This window comes from Ixodes scapularis, unplaced genomic scaffold, assembly GCF_016920785.2.
Source record: "Ixodes scapularis isolate PalLabHiFi unplaced genomic scaffold, ASM1692078v2 PGA_scaffold2__306_contigs__length_199485367, whole genome shotgun sequence".
Classification (NCBI taxonomy): Eukaryota; Metazoa; Arthropoda; class Arachnida; order Ixodida; family Ixodidae; genus Ixodes; species Ixodes scapularis.
The window spans coordinates 86,076,765-86,095,026 of NW_024609857.1; the positions used below are offsets into that span (position 1 = coordinate 86,076,765).

The window sequence follows — 18,262 nt, forward strand, 5'->3', positions numbered from 1 at the left end:
GGTTTCGCGGTATTTCCGAGGTCAAATATGCGTAATACCTATAAGAAAGACTCATTTATAACGTCGACAAAAGTTTTTCGAGCCAAGAAAGAAAGGATAATGCGGGAGAGAAATAGAAAATATGCCGGACCGCCAAGTTCACACTGCTACCCAATAGATGGCGCCACTGTGTCCTCTCGTAAGAGGTTTCAAGGAACCCAGTTTTAAGAGGTTGCAAGAGTGTGAACGGGCCTTTATGCCCACGCGCAGCGGATGCTACTAGCCGTCGGAGCAAATCCAAGGCTGTGCGAGCGTCACGTGACGTTGGAGAGGGGGCACAGCGAGGGGGCACAGCGACGCGTGGAAAGTATCACGGACTACGTTCACAGAGCGGGATCGGCTAGGATAGCTCGTAGTGGCCACTGCGTTCGGATGTAAAGTGAAAAAGTATATCTGTTATAGTTTAAAAAAATAAAATATAAAAAATGTTTTCGCTTACCTTTTTTACAATACCCCCATGAAACAATATGGCACAAAGTATGTCGGCGTGTTCTTAAAACAGTGCAACAAAACCATGCTTATAATTTTAGCATCAGTGCTATAAAAAAATGCCATAACAGTATAAATACTGCTCTATTTATGCCGACAGGACATGGTTAACCTTGACATAAAAATTGGTCCAGTTATCTAAACCTTCTTGGTTTGAGCCCTTGCTCTGTAGAGAGGAGAAAACTCAGGTTGGTGGTGGTTGTCTCCGTCGTGAGATTACATCCTTATGACGTGACTGCAACTTTCGGGCCCAACTGACTCTTTTATTTTGCCGCTGGAAATCTCTGTGACCCCATAGGAGCACGTCTTCTTTCCCTGGCTCTAACGAGCCCGACTGGACAAATCGCCCCATTCATTGCCAAGATAATCCTCCCTTTCTTGCCAACTACCTCAACGGAACCAGAACTGCTACACACATAAGTCCGTTTAAGGAGAAGTGTAAAGTTGTCAAGAAGGAAGGAGCAATTTCATCCCCATGAACGCTTTTTTTGTTACAAAAGCTAGTGCGTGTGAATCTACAAAGGCATAACCATGTTTTTGTGGCTGCATAAGAATTACAATTGTGTGAAAGGCATTTGTTGAGAAAACCTCCAACACGAGACAAACAAAGAAAAGAAGCTACAACAGTCAGTTTACGAGGAAGCCCAGAAAACCTGTGGCAAGGACTGATGCCTCGTTATTGATCACGTTTGAGGGCTATTGCAAGCGTCGGCACGGTTGTCAGAACGTGCAAGTGTCTCGATTTCCGCCTGGCGACGTTGAAATTGCGCACCATCTTGAACCGACGGTTTTAGGAATTGTTGTGCTCGGTGCTCGTTTGGCCGTAGCCAGCCACAAGAACAGGCTACGGCCGAACGAGAGTCAGCAATGCTCTTGGTCATTGTGTCCCTAATTCTTAGGACTGTGACGAATAGGGTCGTGACTTCGGAGGGGCCCTCCACGAGAGGGGGAGACGGCGGACCCACCGGAGTGTGCGGTGTGCCTGCGGGGGGCGTGTCCTCCAAGCAGGTCCCAGACGAGCAGGCAACCCGACCTGCACCCGGTCAGCACCGTGGCACCGTCCCAGCACAGGGAGCTGGGGAGAGAGCGGCCCCAGTGTGATGACGAACTTCCGATTAGACGACATAACGACAAATGAAATAAAATAAAATTTTAAAATTCTTTTTGCGCCAAATTAACGAAAGACGTCGGACACGCCCGAATGAAGGACCGAGGATTAATCTCAACCACTGGGGGATCCTTCGACATGCAACCGAAATCTCGGTTACGCGGTACTTTCTCCGCAATAAACCTTAGTGTTTTTTAAACGCACCAGGCGGGGACCCCACGTAATGGCACACACACGGGGCCACCCTTCCGTGAGAACTGAATCTGAATTCGCGCGGCGTCTGATCTGTTCGCTTGTTGTGCTTGCCCCACGGACAGCTGACGCCGGGATGAGAGTGGAAATAAATCTTCAAGATGTGCGTACGGAATTAATTGGCCAAAACGATTGTGGTGGCATTTCGGTCAAAAGCAAACATTATACCTACATTCTGCAGTAAACGAAGAGTCCCAAACTTGAAAATGCCAGAAGCATCATGCTAGAAACAATGCGGTAGCAAAATACGTATCCACTACTTCTCGATGCGACAGGAGAAGGCCCTGTACATTGTGTGACAAAGTTATCACAAATGCAACAACATCACTTTTCCGCCGAGTATTCATGACCAATTAATTTTACAACTTAGGTTGGTGCTCCAAATGCACGTTTTAAAATCTCGACGACAGCATTTCGATTATAAGTTGGAAAGGCGAAAACCAACTACCGTTTGTTTGCGCTGTGTCATGCTTTGCCCGAAACCACGCATAAAAATTCAAACAAACCGCAAAAAAAAATTGCGGTGGCTTAGTTCGGCTATGCCAGGATATACGTAGCGTAAGCTTATGCGCACAAAATGAGAGGCGCCATCAAGCGGCTCCGGTGCAGCGTCAAACTTGGCTACTGCGCAACGGAGGCGCACAGCTGGGCACGCGGAATGTGCAGACCGGCAAGGCACGCGCGGTGGTGGCGGAACGCGTAGCGGCGGAGCGCGTGGCGGCGGCGGCTTCGGTGCACCACCTGTGCACCGTGTGAAGTCACTGCTCCTCGCGCATGCGCAGACCGGCGAGGCGCGCGCGGCGGCGGCGTCTCAGGCGCACCAGATGTGCGCCATGCGATGTCACTGCTTCTCACGCTTGCGCAGCACGGAGCACGGCTCAGTATGCGAGCCACGCGAAACTGCTCAACCTCGGCCAGTGTAGCTCACGCTACAAAATATATTTTGCTTACGAAAGTTCAGAAAACAATTTGCCCCCTTTCCCACACCATTGCGGCAAAGGCAGTGGTAGCACAGAATGTACTGTGTGTTGCCTCACAATGCATTGCACCAAGGAACTTGGGTGCATTTCGTATTGCGGCGATGAGAGTATTGTCGCGTGTGGCGTCTCCGAAGAAAAGCCCTGCCGAAACTAGCGTTCCAGTATGAGTAAAATGTGAAGTTCATGTCTTTTTCAGTCTTTGCTACCCTAGCTTGAAACATCTTATTTGGTGGCTCCCCATTTTCTCCGAAGCATGTGTCCCCCTCCAGCTCACATCATGCACTGTCCCATCAAATGCACGAGCGTGCTGGCTCGACACTTCCTAGACAAAAACCCACTTGCACGCCACCATCTTGCTACAGTTGACTTTCTCTCAAGGACTTGTGCGAAGCTGCGACCGCGAGTCGCTGGGACGTCGCGGTGCTCCGCACAAAGCTAGGCAACCAATACAGAAATAATTCGGCATGCGGAGTACGAAGAATGGGCGCACTCGTGACTCAAGGTCGTATTACAACGAATGTCCCGTAGTCAAACATTGCTTGCTGTGAAAAATGGGCCTTAAAAATGTCGTAGTGCCGGATTTTCTTCGTCGCCCACAAGAGGCCAACTTAGAGAGCAGACGGCACGAACGATGCGTCAGAATTTTGGTAGCATTCGTGTTCGGTCAATGCGAACGTGAGTTCCAGCAAGATGCCGATGCAGCGCTCGTGCGATGCCGTTTCATTACGGGACTCCTTCGCTGGAAACTTCTAGGGGCCAGCCATATAAAGAATTTATTTAAGAAGAAACGAAACCCTGTCATTGGCTATTATTTGAAGTAAAGTGTTTCAGGGCACCAATTGTGATCTGAAACACTTTACACAAACTGATGTTTGTGTAGTGCGTTTGCATATTGTCCATCTAGACGTAACAATTACAAAGATCTGTCTATGCTCATCGTATGTGGCACACTGTGGACCCGGTTTTTTGTTTTTTCTAGTATTTCACGAACGTGCCGATCCACCCTGCTTGGACCTGCAATGGGCCGCTGCAGTATATTGTAAACAAATGATGGGATCAGACATCGTCCGCAATGAAGCGCGAGTGTGGACTCTGCCCACTACGATGCCCAGAACGCATCTAATGATCGGCATGTTTAACGTCCTGTGTTGTCCGTGCGGAAAAAGTGGTCCCGAAGCAGTAGCAAACCACGCCACAGGAGCCAGCGTGTCAAGCTGCCGGATGTCGCAATCCCGGCAGCCGTTTGTAGAAATTCCAGCGAAAAAAACAAGGAAACGCAAGTGTCGCTGCTGTTGCGACATCCAGAATCGTAGCTACCTACGGCGGAGCGGACGTGTGCCGCATTTTCGCCTCCGTCGCTGTGTCACAGCCAGCGTCGCAGCGAGCAACGGCGTGACGCGAGTGTAACGTCGTAGGGTGGAAACCAAAAATCGAGGGACCACAAACTTGGATGCAATAAGCGCACCGATCGGAGACACGCTCCGAGTTCCGGATGGCCTATTAAGAAAGCCGGCACATACGGTCGAGGAACCGCGGTGGCAGCCGCCGGCCTTACCGGAGAGGCTCGCCGGCGCCCTTGCTGAAGAGTACCGTCCCCGTGCGGACGTCCACCACCTTGAGCGTCTCGTCCTCGCTGCACGACGCCACCCTGTTGCCATCTGCACCGACCGTCGACACTCTCTTAGCCATGTGCGTGTTGTCAAAGAGGGACCCGCTACAATCCTGGGCGTGACAGGAACCAGAAAACTTGCCGCAGCATTAGACCTGTACGCCAAGCGAATCAACCAAAACGCGTCTCTCCGTATATGAAAGTGAAAGAGATTGATCATGTGCATGACCAAGCTCCACCTCGGCAGACGGCACTTTCTTTACTGGGTTCTCGACGCAAGTTCTTTGTTTACTGGGGCGCCCCTGCTATAATTACTAGTAAAAAAAAAAAAGTATTATTTTGGGTGTTTCCTTTTTTCTCTCAAATACAGAGTCCTGGTTTGTAAACAACTGTAAAAAATGGAAAAACACAAAAAAGGCAAGGCAACCATTGGCACGATTAGCACACGGTGCCGCTGCAGCAGGCGCCCGGAGCGGTTCTCCAGTTGGTGCTCAGTGCTACGATGTCACTGTAACCCTCTACACGATCGGCGGACTAACTTGATCGCCGTACATATATCTGTTTTGAAATTAAAAAAAGAAAAAAGAAAAAAAATGATTGCATCTTTATGTGGTGAATGATGTTGATTGACGCGAAGCTCTGGTGGTGCTTGTCTGCGTAGACACTGAGCCCCAGCATCCAGAGCCTTTCGTTCGTTTTCATCCATGTCAGAAAGAGAATGTGTGGTATGGAACGTGGTTATATACGCATTTGAGCATGTGACCGCAGCGCCCTCTCGTCTATAAACATTGAGCCAATGCATGCAAAGTTTAACGCGATTATATACGCATTTGACCGCAGCGCCCTCTCCTGTATAGATGTTGAGCGGCTAGATGAAACGTTTCATCCCCGACATCCCCAGCTCGAGTTACTACGCTACCACATCTCAGAGCCCCCTACTCGTCCTGCGGTCATGGCCTAGTGGTTAAGGCGATGGACTGGAAATCTATTGGGGTCTCAGCGCACAGGTTCGAATCCTGTCTACTGTCCAAACATTTTTTTTTTTTCATCATTTTTAATTTTTTTGTTCTACACGAGCACGTGAGCACATGAGCTCACGAGCACGAGTACCAGCAAGATCGATGTGAGCACGGACGCCGGACAAGGCGAGACCCTAAGGAGCTTCGCCCCTAAAAAACAATTATACTCACTTAGGCCTCCGCAAAAGGAGACAAGGTAAATATTTACAGTTGGTGTTTTCCCGACTATGCTCTGCTTCACGTCAAGCGCGAACGTACCAACACTACCGCCCAGAAGCCACCTATCCTGAACATGACGTCGTCGTCAGTGGATTCCAACCCACCCCAGGTGGCAAAGACAACGAAGCTCAACAAGGGACGTCGCATACCGGCAGGTGCGTCTGTCTTGGCATCGCCGGGTGTCGGCGTCGCAATTGCCGCGAGATGTGCACGCGGAGATGCTGGCGCTAACCAGGCGGCACCGCGTGGACTCACAGTGACGACGTATGAGGGGGAAAGGCCTCGTCTTTTAAGTGGTATTGGCACCAGAGGCCACAAGAGCAAGCTCTAAGCTTTTAGCATCCTTGCCAAGCATGCACACTCATGCAGCGCAAGCATCGTTAGGAGCGACATGCTCCCCTAGCTTCAGCTTCGCTCGCTTGTAAAGTGAAAAGGAGTACAGCGTGCGAGGCTGCCCATATCCCTCTGTTTGACAACCACATGTCACCTACACCCGGGAGTAGCAGACGCTCCATCCAATTGTCACTCCTTCTCTGCTTCCTTTTCCGTCGTCGACGTCAACATTCTCAAGTTTCATGTTGGGCGCTTACCCCAGAGCGGACGTTTCTTGTTTCGTCGCCACGAGTCGAACGAAACGGAAGAAACCCCGTCGTCGCGCCTAACAGAGGCAATATTCGCTCGCCGGCCCAACATAAAATATGCTTTTTTTTTGTAGAAAATTGAGTCGAGATCTTTGGCGAAGTGCTTTTCATGAATAGGTAACTACGTCATTTCGACAGAGTTTTTCTTCGCTGCAGCTGTCTCTAGGGCCTTCAGAAACTGCATCCAAGAAGCAGGCAGTCCGGCAGCTTTGGCCGATAGCCACGGCGCCTCGATGTTACTGGAGTAAGCAACACCGAAACATGCCAGCTATGGAATGCCTTTGTTCCATTACTCCAAGCATCATTTTGTTTCTCTGCCAAAGGAGGAAAGTAAAAAGCGGTGCTCACCGGGACTGAAGGACACTCCAGACACAGAGCCGTCATGAACTGAAAGTATAAGGTCGCCAATTAGTCTCGCACAAAGTGCTACCAGTGACACCAACCCGAATGGTTTGGTGCACCAGTTGTATCCGAAGCGACAATTTACTTGTACGCACCAAGTTGCACCAAGAAATATAAAGGTGGTGCGCTTCCTGTGGCTGACCAACTAAACAGGCTGCCTGGAAACGCCAATAAATGCACTCGGGTACGAATGGTGCCGTCACACTGGGCCACAATGCTAGGCCTTATCATATGGTGCTCTCAACGTTGTAACCCCTTGGCAACTAATCACGAGTATCACTCGTGCCCCCCGTTACCATTCGAGCAGTGAAGAGCTCCTGCCTGAATGAACACATTAGATAGCCAGAGATTAATAGTGTGCAACAGACAGCACCTGGAGGCCAAATTTGTTTTGTATAATTATCGCACAAATTGCCAATCTCAAATAAAATTTCGTAGTGTGTTTAATACAAACAATAAAAAAACTGTCTTCAGTCGGTTAAGGCAGTGGTTCTCAACCGCTGTTGTTTCGCGGACCCCTTGTTGATCGGCGGAGATGACGGAGGACCCTGTTTGTGGTGAGGTGAAGGGAAATGTATAGGTTAACAATGATAAAGATTTAATAAATGAATGTAACTAAGGGTTAGTGTGAAATATACTTCTCTTATTCACACATACATGAGAAAACTCATCCAAATATGGGGACGTTTCTTCTCAATCTGAGCAAAACAGAACTTTTATTGCCGGGCTTAACTGATGAGGCTGTGCTTCACGGACCCCTAGAATGCCCTCGCGGACCCCAAAGGTTACGCGGAACCCCATTTGAGAACCACTGGGTTAAGAGATTCAATGTAAAGAACACAGGCGTCTCCCACAATGATTAGCACACATTTTCTTTTCATGTTGGTACCCATTACGTCATTCATTTTTATCGTAGTGTTCTGCGCCTCAAACTCTTAACGCCTCGCTACCTGTGACAAGCTTAAAATTGCACCTATGCGACATCTCCATCTTCAGACAATGCGAAGAGTTCCGGCACCGTAAGACGAGAAACGCTACATTCATTTTCCTACTGTTTCTCTACCGATGGAAAGGAAACATACGCCAGTGAAAAGTCAGTTTGTTCATTAATTTTGAGAAGACGCAATTCTTGCAACCGAAACGCCCGAAGATGCCCCAAGTTCAACCTTTAGTCACACTTGCCAACACAAAACTTTCACGTCAAGAACGTCATCGGCGCTGGCTACAAATCAAGTTGAGTCGGATGCTATTCTCACACTCTTAGAAGATTGAGCGTACAGTAAACACGTGGGGAACTCATCAAGTAACATTTTTCCCGCCCAGTGCTTCGGTTAAGTTTAATACGAGCCGTATGCAGTCTTGAGGAAAAATTTACATCTTGCTTTTCATACCGCCAAGTTCACGCTGCTGAACTTCATTTCATGGCGATGCGCCGGCGTCCTATACGGCCCCGCATCGAAAGTGGTTCCGATGTGGTAATGAACGATGTTGCAGGAGCCGGCGACGGTCCCCGACAGATCGAGAATGGCACGGAGTAATTTCGGTTGTCCCACCTCTTGTGTGAGCTTTCCATCTTTGATAATGTGTCTCGCGAGCCTCAAGAGTGCACATGCAGCAAGGGCACGGCGAAAGGCAACAGGCGCGTGCGGGAGGCCGGGCGTCCCACGGAGGCGCCCCGCCGCCCTAACCTCGTCGGTGACTATGGGAGCATGAGACGCCTTGTGGGGTGTGCCACTCCGTCTTGGCAGCCGGTCGGCAGCGCCACCGACGACAGCGTCCGTGTTATGTCTTGCACCAAAGTGGGGCCGCTCCGGCTCCTTCTGACGCGCCCAGAGCGTCTTGGCTGCTTCTGCACCTTCCCGCAGCCGCGTTTCTCAATCTCACTCCAGAGTAAAGGTTTAACACCTTGACATTCGAAAACATATTTATGTCTGGCACAGATCCGTACGCGTTCTCACATCATTAGATTCGCAGGAGTTGTCTGGAGCTCGGGTTAAATAGTCTCCCGCAGTGATAAGTAACGATGGCAAAATGCCGCCACGTTTTTCGTTCCTCTGCACCGGAATATGTTTCTACAATGCACTCACGTGTTCGATGCTCTGGAAATCACTATCGAACGATGCTCACCGGTAATTGATAAAACCCATGTGAAACATATTTTTCGCTCCTCTTATCAGCTGCTCACCGGCAGATTGAGAGAGGCACTGGGATCGATGTGATCCGAGCTGTTTTCACCAAGACATGGAGAGGAACGTGCATTCTGAATTTTTCGGTCTCGCGTTAAAAAAAAAGTCAGCTCTGATCGTCACTCCAAACATTTTGCATGGCACCGTGCTTGGCTAAGCCAACACCAATTAGAAACCAAGGTTGGCCACCATGCATGACGTTGAGGCTAAATGCTCCAACCGGGCGCCGCACTGTGGCGCCACCATCTCGTCGCATGCTTTCGATAACGGCTAAACTTTAATGCGAAAAATGGAAACGTACGGCAGAGTCTTGCAAGAACGCCCGCCCAAAATGACGAGATGAACGGCAAAAAATACAAGGTGCGTGATCTTTGGGGACGTGACGGCAAAAGTTCATAAAGCCTCATTGACAAACGCAAAGCCATCACCGCCGCTGCCAGGATTGTGGTGCCAACGGCACAACGTAAGTGCGACATCGTAGACCTGCAAAGTCATAATGCGAAACGCCCAGAGCTGCCCACAAACCTCCCTAAAGGGAAGAAAGGGTGCCGCAGCCTCCAAACGTGGGGGCACGCGCAACCGACGCTCGCTTGCCCGGGGCCGCAAAGGTGGCAGAAACGGGCAGGAGCAAACGACAAACAAAAACCACAAAAAAAAGGTGGCCAGTTTGTCAACGGTGACAGGAAGGCGCTCAGCTGGGAAACGAACCCAACGAGCCGTGGCCCCACGCTGGGCGCCATTTTATGTGGGGATTTGCTACCAACAGAGGTACCGATAGTATAACTAAAGTGTTATCTCAACAGCGGCGGCGATCTCAAAGGAGACGTCAAACCTAGTAGCGCGGTCCCCACATCTCCGCGGCAATGTAGACGACGTTTAGGGCTACATTACCGCGAGTCGGTTCGATTAATTACCTTCGTCTGTGCCAATGATCGACTACCTTGTCTCACTCTCTCGAATATAGCAGAAGAGAAGACACACATACCAGAGTAAGGTATGTGTGTCTTCGAAAAAAACAAACATGTTTTTTCCTTTCCGATTACAAGGCGGAATCGCAGCATTCCGAGAAAAGATGGTGTGTTATCTATCACTTGTGCCAAGACGGACTACATAAAAAGTATAAGTTGCAAATCCTTTAAAGAGACAATGAAGACAATTTTATTTAATTTTTTTAAATGGTGTTTTTATGCTTCTTGGGAACATAGCATGCTGCCCAATTTTTTGTAGACATTTGTGACGCATATTTTTGTGCCTACGAAAGAACTAAAGAAACCGAAACTGAGCAATCTCCGTTCTCGTTTCTGGGCCTCCGAAAACGGAGGTGACGTAAGGAGTGACGTCAAGTGTGAATAGTCGGTATCGGTAGCATTTAGGAGATCGAGACTCTGGTTACCGCGGTGGGTTATAGCAGCGCGGTGGGGCGGTCGTTTTGCCGACTCTGTCAACATCGACGGCAATGCCGCTTTCGCGAGCGAGTTCGAGCTTCCGTTCAGTGACCGAACACCAACAAAACGGGAGTACGTGCGTGGCGGCCTCTGCCATCACACGACGGAGACCGCCCAGCCGGCAACGAGCGGCCCGCATGCCGAAGGACGGACGCGGGGGAGATGCGGAGGGGAAAGCGGCAGCGATCCGGCCGTTCCGGGATCCGGTTTCTCCGCGGACGTCCTCTTTTCGTCGTCAAAGAACACAAAACTAGCGTCGCCCGAACGAATACTGGTCTTCAGTTCATCGTTGGAATAGCCATCTACAGCTACCATCTTGCAGGATACTTCCAGTACCGTGTTCTTTTTTATTTTATTTTGTTTGCCCATAGTTGTTCGTTGCCCGCTTCGCGTCCAGCGTAGCAAAGCAAAAAACAATTATGCTGCTTTATTTACGGTTTAGTCAACGAGGTAGGGTTTAGTAATCATTTTCGGTCCGATTTATACTTTTCATGGTTATTCAAGCGGAAATTAGAACAGTATTCCTAAAAAATCGCGAACCAAAACGTGACCGAGGGCACGTTTTTCGTTTCGACCAATCGCTGACGCGTCTCTTGTGACGTCGCGCTTCTTGGCCCCGCAATGGTCATGTGAGCTCCGCTTCTCTTGGCTTCTCCCGCAACTCTCGGGGCGTCGCCCCAGTCGATCCCGGTACGATTATTACCGCGACTTTTTAATTGATTTGCGCGGCATAGAAGCGCCGGTTTCGGCTGAAATTTGGGCAGCGTGACATGAGACGTGCCCGGAACCCAGTTCAATCGCCAAAAAGATGTGCGAAATTGCCTTCATTGTCCCTTTAAACAATAAAATCATTTCACTGCCCCCTTAAAAGGATGGTGAACTGAAATTTGGATTTCAGAAAGCACTGCAGGAGCGGTAGGCAGGACGCTACAATCCCTACAACACTACTCGTAAGGCGATATCTCGAATGGACGGCCATATTTTTGGTAAAAGAGATCGAGAATGAACAAGGCCGACGAGGCGCGTGAAGTCAACATATTTTGTTTCCTCCTCTCTTCGCTTTGCCTCCTCAAGGCGGCGAGGCGAAGAAGACGCGAAGCTGTTCCCTCTCCTTCTCGACTAAACAAGAGGTCAACATACCTGTCAAATGCCCCTTATTTTTAAAAAACACGACCATCCGTTCGAGATATGGCTGTATGAGTGTTGTTTTGGGGTTCGTAGCATTCCATTGCACGCTTCTGCCGCCGTGTTTTGTAGAATCCAGATTTCGGTTCAGCATCCCTTTAAGGCTTAGGTTAGTTAGTGTAGCTTTCCTGAGGCCAAGTGTGTGCCCATACCCTGGAACTGTCCCAGGCAGACGGGCAGGTCGCCCAGGTGCCAGACGCTGACGCAGCCCTCGACGGTGCCCGACGCCAGGCGGCTGGCCTCCTCGTCCAGGGACACGCACATCACGCCCGCCTCGTGCTCCAGCTCCGCCAGCAGCTGAGAGTGGCCTCGACCGTTGCCCATGCCCCACACCTGGGACAGCACGGGGACAATGCGGCATTCAGCTGGGACCGCCTTCACTTCAAAGTAGCAAAAAATTCCTGAGTATATTTTTTTGTTACCAGAGTGCTTTCCCGCATTAATATAGGTAGTAACCATGTATAATCTTTGTTAAAGCATGAAATGCTTTCTAACACTAGCCCCCAATCCCCAAATTTCGTCTGCCCGTCTGTGCATTTCCCACTAAATTTAGCGGGGAAATTAATGTCATAACCTATACATGAATTCAATTTCCCCACTAAATTTAACTGGAAATTCGATGTCACATGACCTGACGTCACGTGCACTATATACCCGTGTAGATTCTCCGCTAAAAAATTGACGTCACGTGACCCCACGTCAGCCGACTTTTACTTAATACGTACTGTCGAAACTGGTTATAACGAAGTCGAATTAACGAAATAGCAGCTACAGCAAAGCGATCACGATTTCCCATTCCCGTTTGGACTTTTTCTATGCATTTATGTCGGTTTTTAGGGAAGGAAATTGAGTGGCTCCCGTGGATATAATAAAAAGAAATCTTGCGATAATTTAAAAAAAATAATAAAATTCAGAAAGTTTATTAAGTCTCAGACCGCCGCACTTTGCTGCCGCGGCTGAGCAGCAACCCAGAACAGGCCGCAGAAGATGCTGCAAACCAAGCAGCCTCTGCAACATCGTCTGCTCCCTGCTCCTTATCTGGGAAGTGGCTTCTCCGCATCGCTTGCAGGGAAGCCGTCGTGGCATGCCAATAGGGGCATTCAAAGCGCTAGCGACATAGTGCCAACATACTAACGGAGACAACAGAGAGAGCTTAGATTAAAGAAGGGGAGAAATTCCAACCATTGAGACTATGTATTTCCAATTTAGCGGCAGATGCCTCCTGGAAAGATTCGCGCAAGTGCTCCTGCTTTTGGCTGTTGTGTGGCCAGCCTGGCGAGCAAACTGTGCGGAGAGGCGGACATGTTTGCAGAAGGTGAACGCGTTTGAGTTTTGACTCTTTGTAGGATACAGCTCGTTTTGCAAATGCGGCCTGTACTCGTCAGTGTTGCGGAATGGGCACCCCCATTCCATTCTAATTTCATTCCGGGGAATTGGAGTTTTCGATAATTCAATTCCTTTCAACTCCTAGGAATGGAGACACCGGGCCCATTCCCACTCCTGGAATGGCTGGATCGTTCCATTCCATTCCTTTAATTCCTAAATGTAAAAATTGGCACTTGACAGCTAGATTGTGTTGCCGGCATAAGCAGCATAAAGCTGACATTAGCAAATGTAGAGACAATTGCAAAAAAAAAAAGCTAAATTCCCCAAAAAACCACTGCTTTTACTAAGCGGACCACTGGTGGCACAAAGTGTTTATTTACAATGTACTGCAAACATCGAGAAAGCGCCTTGATATGTCGATGCTTGTTTAAGACATTGGTCTCGCGACCACGTGGCTCGCAACAAACAGCAAAACTTAAATCCACTCATTTTCTTTTCTTTTTTTAACTTTTTTTTTTGCATTTTACTTTTAGGACATACGCGGCCAGCGTGTTTGTTTGATAATACCATAAAAAGTGAAAGCCGTTTACAACTCCCTGTAACACCGAATTAGAGCGCAGCTCTTGAGGAGGAGGAGGGAAGGCTACTGGAGGGGGGGGGGGTGAAGTGACCTGGGGGAGGGCTCACGTGACCTTGGGGTGACGTTGGGGTCACGTGATCTTGGGGGTCACGTGATCTTGGGGGTCATGTGACGATGCCGATGATGTCATCAGTGACGTCACTGATGACATCATTAGTGACGACGATGCGGACTCCGATGACGTCATCAGCGATGATGACGATGACGATGCGGATGTCAGTGACGTCACTGATGAAGTCATCCGTGATGATGACGATGATGATGCGGATGCCGGTGACGTCACTGATGACGTCATCAGTGATGATGACAATGCGGATGCCGGTGAGGTCATCAGTGATGATGACGATGACGATGCGGATGCCGGTGACGTCATCAGTGACGATGACGTCATAGGAGAGGTCACGTGACCTCGGCGGGGGGTCACGTGACCCGGGGGGGGTGGTCACGTGACCTCGGGGGGGGGGGGGGGGGGGGGGGTCACGTGACCTCGGGGTGACCTTGGGTGTCATGTGACCTTGAAATGACCTTGGGGGTCGCGTGACCTTGGTTACGCCGACGCCGCTCAAGCCGGGAACGGGCCCCTAAGAGCTGCGCTCTAAAATAACCAGTTCGTGCGTGGCGCAGGAATAAGCTATATTACTGTATTCTTCAAATACAGCAACACTGCTAGTACACTGCTGGAAGAGACTCCATGCACAGCGGCAAGAGCACATCCTCTGACAAAATGCAACCTCTGCGGCGCAGCACGAGGAACCGTATCGATGTCACGAAACCTGTTTTAAAACGCACAAGTTCACGCTTGCTTTACGAATCTCGATATTTCTTATCATATTCAATTCAATTTTTGGCTGGTTTGCCTGCCCTTTTCCACCCTTCGCATACTCATTCTCGTGTTTCCTCTTCAGATGGCTAATAAAGTTCAATGATATACGCCGACTGCACCGTGTTTAGCTTCGTTGCACAACTTTCAACTTTCAGAGCTCTGCGAGTTATGAGTCTCTTCCGCTCCCAGATCTCAGTCTGTGCGCATGCACGCATTCTACTAACCGCCGCAAATACAACAAAAAAGCATGACAAGAAGGACGATGAGGACTTGTGCATGGCGATTTTTTTCTTTGCCGCTCCCTTTTCTTTTGCTTGGTGCTTGGTTTCTTGTTTTGCTCTCGTGTAATGCCATCGGAGCCCGACGCCTGCGCGTCCGTGAAAGGCGCCACGTTACCCACCTTACATCCTTTGCTTTGACGCTTGCTGTTTTTATTGCTTTTTTTTTTTTTTTTTTTTTTTTTTGCGTATAAGTTTGTTAGGGCTCCACGCGCACTAGCAGTTTCCCGCTCATTTTATTTCTGAGCAACAGACTCGCTGACTGGCTTGGTTTAGCTGACCGTAAACACTGAAAAATAAAGAAAAAAAAAAGAAGAACCGGTTCATTCCATTTCCATTTCATTCCGGGCAAAAGGCAACTAATTCCATTCCCATTCCATTCCCCTCAACGTTGCCGCCATTCCATTCCCCATTCCATTCCGGGGTCGCGAAAATACGGAATGATTGCGGAATCATTCCAACTCCGGAGTGGCAACTCCGCAACACTGGTACTCGTGATCGGGATCACGTAATTAACAAACCATGTGACCCCGATCGAGCAGTTGCCTCCTCTCTTAAATCTAGGCTCTCTATACCAATGAAACGCGAATTTGAGTGCAAGGTAATGCTAATAACGGAAATGTCATGATATTTTAGATATAATTATCAATTTTCGAGTCTTCGCCGATTTTAAAATTGTGCTTCAAAAGAGTGTTGCAAGCCCTGCCCACAATGACGATTGCAAGATTGCTTGATGGATGAAGAAAGAATAAACATTTAACACTGGGACAACACAACCACATCTTTTAACTAGCAACAGACGATTAAAAATTCCCACAGCGAGCAGCCGACTAAACCTAGGAGGGAAAAGGGGGAGAAGGGGAGAGAAGAAAAGATAAAAAACGCGAAGAGCAAGTCAGAGAGGTGGATTTATCTCGGATTTTAGAAATTCAACCTCAGTTTTCGTCAGCAGGAGGGAAGGGTTTGACACATTATTCGCTGTGGTCATGGCAAATGACTCTATGATCTCCCTGCCCAATCTGCTGTTATGCCCCCCCCAGGATTCTTGTTTCATCAAAGAGGGGACGACAAAGTTGCTAAGAATACCTGATCCAGGTAAAAACTTGGACCTCAGCTGGGACTGCACAAAACTTGAAATACTACAAAACTTTGTTATAACAACTTTATTAGAACTTCACATCCTGCAGATACATATGTATATATCTGCAGGACATAACAGAAAATATGCAGATGAATGAACCATACTGACTGAATGGAATAAATGTTACGAAGATGCCAAAAGACAAAACTTTGGGAGGCACCTGGATTACAGCTCCGAGTTTCCTAGCCACCGGTCAGGTATGCAAACCACTGAAGCCCATCTCTTTGTCTTTCAGTGTATCCTATCTGTCGTATGAATGCACCAAAATAGAATGTATCCAATCAGGTGTTCAAAAGGCACACACTGTTGCATGTAATGTGGGATTATGCTTGCTGGCACGTGGTACATACTCCAGAAGTCCTTTCACTGTTTGTGCCGTCACATGTGCATGTATGCTTTCTTGTTTATGAGCATTAGAAACACGGCACACGAAACATGGCAAGAGAGAAGAGCCATGTTGAGAGATATACTACCGTATTTACACACATCATAAATGCACTCGCATAATGAACGCACCCCCAACGGGTACCAATATTTTGACTTTTTATTTTCCCTCACGAAATGAATGCACTTCCAATTTTTGGCTCTACGAGTCTTGAATTGCGTCTAACTTAGCTAGCCACCAAGCCAATTTTCTTTCGCCACCAAGAGGTCAGGCCAACTCAAGCCAAGCCAAGCCGCTCCGTAATGGCTGCAAGTGCATAGTTGCGGAAGTGATCAATTGTGAAACTGAGCGGCGCGCAAACTTGACGAAGCTTGGGTCGAGGAATCGCCCAGCTCTGGATGCACTGATGTCAACAAGCCTATCAGATGCACTCATGTCAACAAACACGCCGTCGTTTGTTGTCCACTTTCAGACAGTGAAATCGTGAAAGTGGTTAGGCCTAACAATGGTCGCATTGCTCTCTGTGCTGAGTGAGTTTCGTAGGGCGTTTTTTCTTCGGCAAACGGCACGCCGAAACGCCCTAAAAAGGTTTGCAATAGACCATTTGCTATATCCCCCAAGTGCCCCGGCCCGCGCTAAAAAAATCATGGGAACGGTGTTCCTTCAGCTCCTTAGTGATCGGTAATTTTGAGCCTATCCTAGGTTAAACAACTTTGGAGTATAATTCGGAGTCACCTGAACAAGCGCCTGATATGCCCAATGACCTGTCATATCGCTTTTAAAATTTCTCCTCAATGTCAGCGTTTTTGATACTGTGCATGCTGTCCACCCTTCAACCTGGATGGGCTGCAGAAATCTCTTACATTATTATCATGCTGATATTAAGATAGAAACAATAAAAGTGCTATAAACAGCCCCGCGGACTCCGAGCTAATTTTTGGCTTTGGTTGTTGTGAATTATCGGCTTTTTAAGCAATTTGTGCTCAAACAACGATCACAAAAATGATAATATTGTAAGAGATTTCTGCAGCTCAGCCAGGTTGAAAGGTGGATCGCATGCGCAGGATCAAAAATGCTGACATTGACGAGCAATTTTTAAAGTGATTTACAGGTCCTTAGGGTATATCAGGCGCTTGTTCAGGTTAACTCCGAATTACGCTCAGAAACTGTGTAACCATGGAGTTGATCGAAAATTAGTGATCACTAGAGAGCCGAAGGAACACCGTTCCCATGATTCCTCGAGTGCGGGCCGGGGCGCTTGGGAATACAGCAAATGGTCTATTAATAAATCATGGTTACTGTGGTGTGACCCCGATCAGCCATGGGTGTGCCTCTATCAGTGGAGACAGCCCACAGTAGCTTGCCATGTAATTTTGGCACCTAATATGACATTTGCACGAAATGTGTAAATGCAAAAATTTAACCCCGCATATGTCAATTTTTCGGTGAAAAAAAAAAAAATGTGTTCATTATGCGACTAAATACGGTACTATGTGTACCTGTCCTGCACAACCTCAAAAGTCAACACAATTTTACTCTAAAAAAAGTTTTTGCGAGTTCTTCACGCCGGTACATTTCCTCAAGGAACTTGTGCAACAAAAATACTGCTATAGAAAACACTTTGTTTAAAAACACACTGAGATGTCTCGCTTCTCCTTTGCATCAATAAATATGAATACGGATAACTTGCAGTACGCTTGTCATGTCGGTAGAGGCATTAGTCTGTCGATGAAGTAAAAATAGAGGCGCAGAGAAGCAATGATGGAGGTACCTTCGCAACACAGTCCCAGGAAGCGGTTGCCAGCACCCCATTCTTCCAACATAGATGAGACACTGGAAGAGATTGTGCAGACTTCAAGAAGGGCCAACAGACGTGGCATGCGAGGACGACTTGCCTGCATCATTGTGAGCCATGATGGATTCAGTGACACGCCCATATTCCATGTTGTAGACATAGCTAGAACAAATAAACATTACAAGAGCTTGATCATGCTGATGAAAACCACGGAGCACAGAATGTGTCCTGCAAAAACACCGCTCCCAGTATGTGGTTTGCACTAGGTTTTTCATCGTGCACCTCAGATGTTAACCAGGG

The 18,262-nt window shown here is 48.4% G+C and overlaps 1 protein-coding gene across 1 annotated transcript in view; it reads right to left on the reverse strand.

Annotated features, from left to right (window-relative positions):
* The window catches only part of LOC8051260 (protein FAN), a 74,700-nt gene that overhangs the window by 2,931 nt on the left and 53,507 nt on the right, over positions 1 to 18,262 (reverse strand). The window contains exons 25-30 of the mRNA XM_042291944.1: positions 18,063 to 18,124; positions 17,939 to 18,000; positions 11,727 to 11,907; positions 6,705 to 6,743; positions 4,424 to 4,526; positions 1,494 to 1,603 (exon numbers count right to left, since the gene is read on the reverse strand). Coding sequence (XP_042147878.1) covers positions 1,494 to 1,603; positions 4,424 to 4,526; positions 6,705 to 6,743; positions 11,727 to 11,907; positions 17,939 to 18,000; positions 18,063 to 18,124 — 557 coding nt within the window. The remainder of the gene's footprint in view (positions 1 to 1,493; positions 1,604 to 4,423; positions 4,527 to 6,704; positions 6,744 to 11,726; positions 11,908 to 17,938; positions 18,001 to 18,062; positions 18,125 to 18,262) is intronic.